The sequence below is a fragment of the Triticum urartu genome, chromosome 2A, assembly GCF_056163025.1.
Source record: "Triticum urartu cultivar PI428250 chromosome 2A, HENAU_Tu73, whole genome shotgun sequence".
In the NCBI taxonomy this organism is placed as follows: domain Eukaryota; kingdom Viridiplantae; phylum Streptophyta; class Magnoliopsida; order Poales; family Poaceae; genus Triticum; species Triticum urartu.
Genome location: NC_141874.1, coordinates 116,434,620 through 116,444,199, shown reverse-complemented (window position 1 = coordinate 116,444,199; position 9,580 = coordinate 116,434,620). Strand labels below are relative to the sequence as shown.

General features: G+C 54.4%; 1 protein-coding gene across 1 annotated transcript; it reads right to left on the bottom strand.

Annotated features, from left to right (window-relative positions):
* Positions 1-975: 975 nt before the first annotated feature.
* Positions 976-4,295, bottom strand: LOC125541209 (E3 ubiquitin-protein ligase SINA-like 4). Its single transcript, XM_087541003.1, has 3 exons — positions 4,161-4,295; positions 3,525-4,078; positions 976-988 (listed from the first exon to the last, which is right to left on the bottom strand). The coding sequence occupies exons 1-3, from the start codon at positions 4,293-4,295 to the stop codon at positions 976-978; spliced, it is 702 nt and encodes a 233-aa protein (XP_087397129.1).
* Between the last annotated feature and the right edge of the window lie 5,285 nt (positions 4,296-9,580).

Below are 9,580 nucleotides of genomic sequence, written 5' to 3'. Positions count from 1 at the left end.
AAGACAAGGAAGCACAAAACCATTCAAACATATCCTTTGAGAAATTCCATGTTCATTTTTGGAACTAACCCATGTAGGTAGATGAACTCAAACTCCAAGTGGTGCTCCCAACTCTTGATGAACTACATCAACCCTGAGCACCCACACAAGTTCAACTACATGAGCAAGAACCACATCACCACCCAAGGTATGTCATTCCATCTTAGAGAAGCTTTACTCCAAGACATGAGTCAAAGCAACTCAACAAGATGAGAATACATCAAGATGCTTAAACGACAAATGGTATCCCCATTTTGAGCTTAAACGATGAGTATGACCTATGATCAAGTGTCCTCACTTGACTCCTAAGTCAATATACTCTAACATAGGTGACTATGTCACCGCCCAATTCTAGATGAAGTTCTCTTGTATCCTTCTCTGAGTTATTGCATTTGTTCTTTGCATATTTGTTCCCTCCTCTCTCAAAAAAAAACAAAAAAAACTTCATCTAGAAACTATCACTTTTTCCTGCTTATTTTTGTTCTGCATATTTCTGCATCAAATTCCTCGCAAATCCATCACTTAATTCATTGCAAATCTTTGTGAGATCTTACTTGACTAGTGAGCTGAGGTGACAAATGTTTTTCTCTGTGTAAACTCGGTTTCACCGACTTGCAAATCTCGGTCCAACCGAATCATTTCGGTACCACCGAAATATGCCACTCGGTGCCACCGACTTTACAATCAGGAAAACAATTTGCCACTTGTTCTACATTTCTTCGGATCCAGCTCCACTCAATGAATCTTGTCCTCTACAAGCATCACAATTTTATCCTCTGCTTTGTGCTGAATCTCAAGGACCAAACCTATTCGACGGATTCCAGGAAAAACCTTCTTGGAAATTGATGTCAAAGGGGGAGAGAGAGATCACATCAAAGCCTGTAGGAAAGAGAGATCACACCAAGAGAGAAAAAGTAGTAAGGGGGAGAGAAAGTCTCAAGGATCCCAGCTGTTGTTAAAGGGGGAGAGAAAGTCTCAAGGATCCCAGATGTTGTTAAGGGGGAGAGAAAAACACTCAAGGATCCCAGATGCTAGATGTTCAAGAGGAGAGATGCCACATGTCTTTTTGGGGGAAAGACATGTTCATATGAGCTCATTTGAATTTAGTTCTATTCAACTCTGATTTTCTGTCTCCTATCTTCTCCCAATATCCCATGTAAGATTCAGGGGGAGCAAGACACCTAAAGGAGAAGAAATCAGTCAAATTCATTGCATATCTTTATTCTTGGGGACATGCTGAATCCAATGTGGTACCTTGTACTCAGTCTCTACATGTCATCCCAGTCTTGGTATTCTTGTGGTTTCTTTTGTTTGCTCTGGCTAGTGGACGTACCTGTGTTATCTAACCTTGTTTGTGCAGGTTCATTCCATCCTAAGCCAACTCAAGACCACAAGGTAAGTATATGCATCAAAATCATGAGTATGAGGAGTTCTTGCTTATGTACATACTGTTTGCAAGAAGGACTCATGAGCATGAAGGTATTTTTCTTGATAATCTTTCACTCTGATGCATATGGCCAAGATACATGTAACACATTGCCTACTCTGTCATGTTTATGCTCTCACATGCCTCTATATTTCATATTTACATGAGTGCATACATGTAGGGGGAGCCTATGCTTGCTACATGTTCTTCCAAAGCTTTACTTGCTGTTCTGAATATCTTTATCTAAAGCTTTGATGTATGTTGCCATCAATTACCAAAAAGGGGGAGATTGAAAGCACAAGTGCTCCCTAGGTGGTTTTGATAATTGATGACAACATATCTCTTGTTGGACTAACACTTCTATCTAGCATGTTTCAGATAAGTTCAACAATGGCATGGCATGGATGTGAAAGTGGAACCCTCAAAATGCTAAGGACAAAGGATTGGCTAAAGCTTCAAGATCAAGACTCTTCATTTTATATTTTAGTGATCCAAGATCACATTGAGTCCATAGGAAAAGCCAATACTATCAAGGAGGGATGAGGTGTTGCTTAATGAGCCTCTTGCTTCATGTGCTTAATGATATGCTCCAAAACCCTCAACTACTTTCCCATATCCACATGACCTAAACCCTAAGCCAAACTCGGTCCTACCGATTTTTCCTATCCGGCGCCACCGAGTTTCACTTGTCATTAGCCACTACCAAACCCTAGCAATTCGGTTCTACCGATAGGGATCTCGGTCTCACCGAGATGGGATTGCAAACTCTCTGTTACCTATTGTAATATTCTCGGTCCCACCGAGATATGCAATCGGTCCCATCGAGATTGCAATGTAAACTCAGTGTTTCCCCTTTGTAACTTTTCGGTCTCACCGAGTTCCACTCGGTCCCACCGAAAGAGCAAATCGGTCCCACCGAGTTTGCCTGACCAACTCTCTGGTTAGCTAATTACCAAACTCGGTCTCACCGATTTTGTGTAATCGGTCTCACCGAGATTACGTTATGCCCAAACCCTAACCGAATCGGTCCTACCGAGTTGCATGTCAGTCCCACTGAAATTCCTAACGGTCACTAGGTTTACTATTTCGGTCAGACCGAGTTTATTTATTCGGTCCCACCGAGATTGGAAAACTGTGTAACGGTTGGATTTTGTGTGGAGGCTATATATACCCCTCCACCCCTTTCTCATTCGAAGAGAGAGCCATCAGAACACACACATCATTCCAACTCATTTGTTCTGAGAGAGAACCACCTACTCATGTGTTGAGATCAAGACATTCCATTCCTATCATATGAATCTTGATCTCTAGCCTTCCCAAGTTGCTTTCCACTCAAATCTTCTTTCCACCAAATCCAAATCCTATGAGAGAGAGTTGAGTGTTGGGGAGACTATCATTTGAAGCACAAGAGCAAGGAGTTCATTACCTACACACCATTTGTTACTTCTTGGAGAGTGGTGTCTCCTAGATTGGCTAGGTGTCACTTGGGAGCCTCCGACAAGATTGTGGAGTTGAACCAAGGAGTTTGTAAGGGCAAGGAGATCGCCTACTTCGTGAAGATCTACTGCTAGTGAGGCAAGTCCTTCGTGGGCGATGGCCATGGTGGGATAGACAAGGTTGCTTCTTCGTGGACCCTTTGTGGGTGGTTGCTTCTTCGTGGACCCTTCGTGGGTGGAGCCCTTCGTGGACTCGCGCAACCGTTGCCCTTGGGTGGAGCCCTGTGTGGACTCGCGCAACCGTTACCCTTCGTGGGTTGAAGTCTCCATCAACGTGGATGTAGGATAGCACCACCTATCCGAACCACGGGAAAAACATCCGTGTCTCCAATTGCGTTTGAAATCTCCAAACCCTTCCCTTTACACTCTTGCAAGTTGCATGCTTTACATTCCGCTGCTCATATACTCTTTGCATGCTTGCTTGATATGTATTGTGCATATTGAATTTGTGCCTAAACTCCACTTAAACCGAAAAAGATTAAAAATTGCAACTTTAGCACTAAGTGTCTAATCACCCCCCCTTTAGACACATCTACTTCTAGATCCTACACCTCCATTTCCACCTTGACGGCGTCGGTCGTGCCTTTGGATCCCTCGGCGGGCCGTTTGCCCATAGCTTGGCCACGTAGTGCGGCAGTGGGGACGTCCCCGCTCTGATGCAGACGACCGACACGGCGATAGGCGCGCCGATGTCGAGCACGCCGCCGACCAAGAAAAATGCGCGGCGGTCCTCCTCCGCGAACAGCAAGAGCCGTGGCTCCGACAGTGGCACTTGCAGCTGGAGCACCTTGCCGTACTGGATCCTGTGCACGGGCATGGGATGCGTGGTGCTGATGTGGTGGTAGAGCGCCGGCGGCGGGCCTTCGTAGCCGCAGACGGGCACGGGGCATTTGCAGGGCGCGAGCGGACACACGCTCTGGTGATCGGCGAGCTTGTGGTAAGTGACGTAGAGCCCACAGCCTTCGTGCGGGCACTCCACCCTCACCGACGAAAAGACGGAGTCCACCGCTGTGTTTCGCACGTCGAAGCCACCGTCGCGCTCGCACTTCTGGCACTGCTGCTGGTTCCCGTGGCGCTCGACGCGGCAGTCCGCGCAGGCCAGGTGCCCTCCCTTGCACTGCAGAAATCAATCGAACAACACATCAATCAAGAAACCTGCACCTTGCTCAATCAGCCGAATGGACGCGGTGTATTTGAACCTCATACACTGGAGGCGTCAAGGGGCGGAGGCACAAGGGGCAGTGGAGCACGGTGAGGTCCATCGAGACCTTAGAGAGCTCCATCGGCGGGTCCTGTTCGGTCTGCATGATCTCGCCCTCCTCGTGCACAACCATCTCTCAACTTGGGCCGAGGTATTACAAAGCTTTACCGCCACTGTCGGTGTTCTGGGAACGGGGGTCCCCAGACTTGCCTGCCTGCGGCCTGCGGCGTGGCTCAAAGGGGGGCCCAGCACGGCCCATCTTCACCAACACAAACCCAAGACCCTCGCGAGGGGCCAAGCCTCGCGGGGCGGATGACGCGGAGCTTCCTCAGGCACGGCCTCGTCAGGCTGGCTCACGAGGAGGCGGAGAGATCAAGGCGGGGTACCTCACGAGGTGCCCATGACGCAAGCCATGACAACTCAGGGCGCCAGGCGGGTGCCAGCCCGTGCAGCGTCCTCCTTTCCTCTTTGGTGCAAAGGGGGCAAGCGCAGCCGCGGAGTACCGAGGCATCAGGCAAAGGTTGCCCTTTCGGTGCAATGAGACCAAGACCAGGAGGACTACGAGATGGAGGTCACCGTGGAGCCCAAGACGGCGTCATCACCAGAGCTTTGCGCAGGCGAAGACTACTTTTGTCAGGATAGCTGATACTTGCTGTCCCCCTTCAAATTAGCCCGCCATTGTTGGCTCCCTTCCCGCTCAATATTTGGGGAGAGGACCAGGGCCTCTATAAATAGGACCAGCCACCCCCACAGCAAGGGGGTCGGTCGTAGGAGAGCAGAGAGAGAGAGAGAGAGAGAGAGAGAAAGGTGACTGAACTCCTCCGAGCAGTTCATCACCCCAGCCAAGAACAGACCCACGCGAGGCTGTTCTTCCTTGTATTGTTCATCATCATCAGCCCAAGAGGCAATCCACACACCACACACTGGAGTAGGGTATTACACCACAACGGTGGCCCGAACCAGTATAAACCCGGTGTCTCTTGTGTTGTTCTTTCCTTAGTTTAGATCCTAGCACGGCGGAGGGGTGCAGGAAGGTAGGAGGCGAAATCTCCGCGCGCACCCCAGTGTTCGAACCTCAAGGGTCTGCCGGAACCCGAAATCCGACATTTGGCGCGCCAGGTAGGGGTGCGCAGGAATTCGTCTTCCGTCACCCCGTTCTCCTCCGACCATCGCGCTCATGTCTGACGCTCGTCGGGCCCGCGCGGAGCGCCGGGCCGCCCTCGCTTCCCGCGTCGCCCAGACGGCCCCTGTCGGCGGGCATCCTCGCCGTTCCCCGTCACCTGCCGTCAATGCCGCCACCGGCCCGGCGGGGGACGAGCAGCAAGCATCGCCTCAGCATCCATCCGTTCGCCAAGACGGCCGCACCGCAACTCCCTCGCTCGCCCCAGCTGGTTCTTCGTCCCGCGCGCTCCGCGCGCCCATGGGGCCCCGCAACCTCTCCCCCGCCTATCGCGCTGCACCAACACCCCCAGTCGTCGCGGCCCTCTTGGGCGGCTCGTAGGCGCCGCCTACAAGTTACCACGTCAAGCCGTTCATCCGTCGGGTCAGCGCCGCTTCCACGCGGCAGGGGGCTCCCTTGGACCGGGCGGTGCCCGAGACCGGCCTGAGCTTCAGCTCGGAGGACCACCCCTCCAACTCGGCCTGCTCGGGCGAGCTCCCCATGCTGTGCACCCCCACCGTCTGCCAGGTGGCCGTCACCAGAACTCTCATCGATGGCGGGGCAGGCCTCAGCGTGCTCTCAGTCGAGGCCTTCAACCTCCTCTGCATACCCCTGGAACGGCTGCAGCCCAGCCGGCCCTTCTCAGGCGTTGGGGGCAGGTCGTCCGGCTCCTTGGGACAGATCCGGCTCCCAGTGACCTTCGGCACCTACGACAACTTTCGCACGGAGCTGGTCGACTTCGACATCACCCCCATCGGCCTCCCCTACAACGCCATCCTCGGCTACCCAGCGCTGGCCTAGTTCATGGCCGCGACGCACCTGGCGTACAACCTCATGAAGATGCCGGGAGGAGCGGTGTCCTCACCGTGCATGGGGACACTGGGGACGCTCTGTGGGTGCTCAAGCTCGTCTTTAAGACAGCGGCGTCGGCACAGCCCGCCGCCTTGGAGGCCACCGAGCCCAAGGGGGGCTGCGCCCGCCAAGAAGAAACAGTTGTTCACCCAAGACAAGGCAGAAACCAAGCAGATACCCGTCGACGAGGACGGATCCACCAACACCACTTTCACCATAGGCGCCCACCTCAAACCCGAGAAGGAGCAGGCCCTGGTCGGGTTCCTAATCGAGCATCACCTCAATGTGTGCCCCAACGTGCGCCCTGTGAAGCAGAAGGCCAGGCGGTGGTCCACAAAAAAGCAGGCCTTCATCGTTCAAGAGACCCGCAAATTAGAGGCTGTTGGGGTCATTCGCGAGGTCCAATACCCAGATTGGTTGGCCAACCCTGTCGTTGTGCCAAAGAAGGGAGGGAAGGAACGCATGTGTGTCGACTTCAGCAACCTCAACAAAGCGTGCCCACAAGATCCGTTCCTGCTCCCCCGCATCGACCAGATCGTCGATTCCACTGTGGAATGCGACCTACTTTGCTTCCTGGATGCCTTCTTTGTGTATCACCAGATCAAGATGGCGGTTGAAGACGTCGAGAAGACAGCCTTCCTAACCCCGTGTGGGGTGTACTGCTACACCTGCATGCCATTCGGACTGCGTAACGCAGGGGCGACCTTTCAGCAGCTGATGCATATCACCTTGGGCCCGCAGCTCGGGAAGAATGTTGAAGCTTACGTCGATGACATCGTGGTAAAATCTCGGGAGGCCAGGACCTTGATACAAGACCTGGAGGAAACCTTCGCGAGCCTCAACGCAGTGAACCTACGGCTCAATCCAGAGAAATGTGTGTTCGAAGTCCCCTCGGGCAAGCTCTTGGGTTTCCTCGTGTCTCACCGAGGCATTGAGGCTAACCCGGAGAAGGTCAAGGTAGTGGAAGACATGAGCCCGCCAAAGACCCTCAGAGAAATGCAGAAGCTCACGGGGCGCGTGACCGCGCTAGGGCGCTTCATCTCCAAGTTGGGGGAGCGAGCGCTACCCTTCTTCCAGCTAATGAAGAAAAAGGGGCCCTTCGAGTGGACTGAAGAGGCCGACAAGGCATTCCAGGATCTCAAGAAATACCTGACCAGCCCACCGGTCATGGTGGCTCCGCGCCCTCAAGAACCCCTGGTGCTTTACCTCGCCGCCACTCCCTACTCCGCCAGCGCAGCCTTGGTGGCAGTCAGGGAGGAGCGTCGAATCAAAACCGCGGCAGCAGCCCGAGGCAAGGCGGAACTGGTACGAGGAAGGCCCACAGAAGCCGCCACGACGGCTAATGAGGACCAGCCGCCGCAGAGGGGCGCACTAGAGGCAGAAGAGGCCCCTCTCCCAGATGGCCAGTCTCAGGAGGCCTCATTGTCTCGAGAGGCGCCATGGTCTCCCAAGGGAGCCGCCAGCACTGACGCACTCCACCTCGTTGAGCACCCAGTGTACTTCGTCAGCACAGTGTTGCGGGATGCAAGGGCGCGGTACGCTATGCCCCAGAAACTCCTCCTCGCGCTACTGGTGGCCTCGCGCAAGCTGCGGCACTATTTTCAGGGTCACCCCATCAAGGTCGTCTCGTCATACCCCCTGGAGAGGGTGCTCAGGAGCCCCAATTCAGCTGGGAGAGTCGCTGAGTGGAACATAGAGTTGCAAGCGTTTCAGCTCGAATTCAGCACGACCAGAGTCATCAAGGGAGCAGCGTTGGCAGATTTTGTGGCAGAATGGATGGAGGCGCCAGGCCTCAAGGCCGACGAGGATCGGTCCCTGTTCCCGGGAAGCGAGGCGCCAGAAGGCTGGGTCATGTACTTCGATGGGGCGTTCTCCAGACACAGCGCATGGGCTGGGGCGGTGCTTATATCGCCCACCCAGGAAAAACTCTATTACGCCGTGCAGCTTTGTTTCCAGCAAGGAGAAAAGGTCTCCAACAACATAGCGGAGTATGAAGGTTTGATAGCGGGCTTGAAGGCCGTAGCTGCTCTGGGGGTGAAACGCCTCACCATCAAGGGTGATTCGCAGCTCCTTGTCAATTTCTCCAACAAGGTGTACGAGCCAAAGGATGAGCACATGGAGGCCTACCTTGCAGAGGTCCACAGGATGGAGAAGCAGTTCTGGGGGTTGGAGTTGCAGCATGTGCCCCGTGGCACCAATCAAGAGGCCGATGACATCGCCAAACGCACGTCCAGGCGGTTACCTCAGGAGCCTGGCGTTTTCGAGGAACGGCTCTTCAAGCCTTCAGCCTTGCCGTCACTATCAAACACGGCTCAGCCCCGGGAGGAGCTCCCCCAGCCACCTGCCTCCGGAGCTCCGGCCTGTGGCCCGGCCTCAGGAGCACGCCTGCTCCTGACGATGGAACCTCAGGAGGGATGTTGGATCACGGAGCTCCGGAGCTACTTGACTCAAGGGACCCTGCCGGAGAAGGAGGAGGAAGAAGAGCGAGTGGCACGCCAGGCCACGACATACTGCATCAGAGATGGAGAGCTCTACCGGAAGCGACCAAACGATGTATCTCTGCGCTGCATCTCTAGGGAGTAGGGGAAGGAACTACTGGAAGATATACACGGCGGGGACTGCGGACATCATTCATCGTCATGGACCCTCGTCGGCAAGGTGTTTCGCAGTGGGTTTTATTGGCCCACCGCGCTCAATGACGCCGTTGAACTAGTGAAAGCTTGTGAGGCCTGCCAGTTCCACGCCAAGCAGATCCATTAGCCGGCAGGGGGCTTGCAAACTATCCCCCTTTCGTGGCCATTTGTAGTCTGGGGGCTCGACATCTTGGGTCCGTTTCCTCGGGCACCAGGGGGCTACTGCTACCTTTACGTTGCTGTAGACAAGTTCACCAAGTGGGCTGAAGTGGAGGCTGTCCGCACCATTCCTGCGGGTTCCGCGGTCAAGTTCATCAAGGGCATCGTGAGCCAGTTCGGGGTGCCGAATGGTATCATCACGGACAACGGTTCGCAGTTCACCAGTAACCTCTTCAAAATGTACTGTGCTAACCTTGGAATGCAGATATGCTACGCTTCGGTGACGCACCCCCGAAGCAACGGCCAGGCCGAGCGAGCCAATGCGGAGGTCCTGAGGGGCCTCAAGACCAGGACGTTCAAGAAGAAGCTGGAGGCCTGCGGCAGAGGTTGGTACGACAAGCTTCAGTCCGTGTTGTGGTCCATCCGCACAACTGCGACCAAGCCGACTGGGGAGACCCCGTTCTTCCTGGTCTATGGGGCCGAAGCGGTCCTCCCTCACGAGGTCAGACGTCGCTCCGCACGGGTCCTAGCGTTCAACGAGGCACAACAGGACGCCATGCGGGGGATGGACCTCGTGCTGGGGGAGGAACATCGCCGAGAAGCCGCGCTACGAGC

What these genes read in the sequence shown, in the direction of transcription:
- LOC125541209 (XM_087541003.1), bottom strand. Translation starts at nt 4,295, where the DNA reads ATGGTTGTGCACGAGGAGGGCGAGATCATGCAGACCGAACAGGACCCG. An exon ending in TGACGCCTCCAGTGTATGAG is followed by an intron (nt 4,079 to 4,160) that starts GTTCAAATACAC and finishes TGATTTCTGCAG; the next exon opens with TGCAAGGGAGGGCACCTGGC.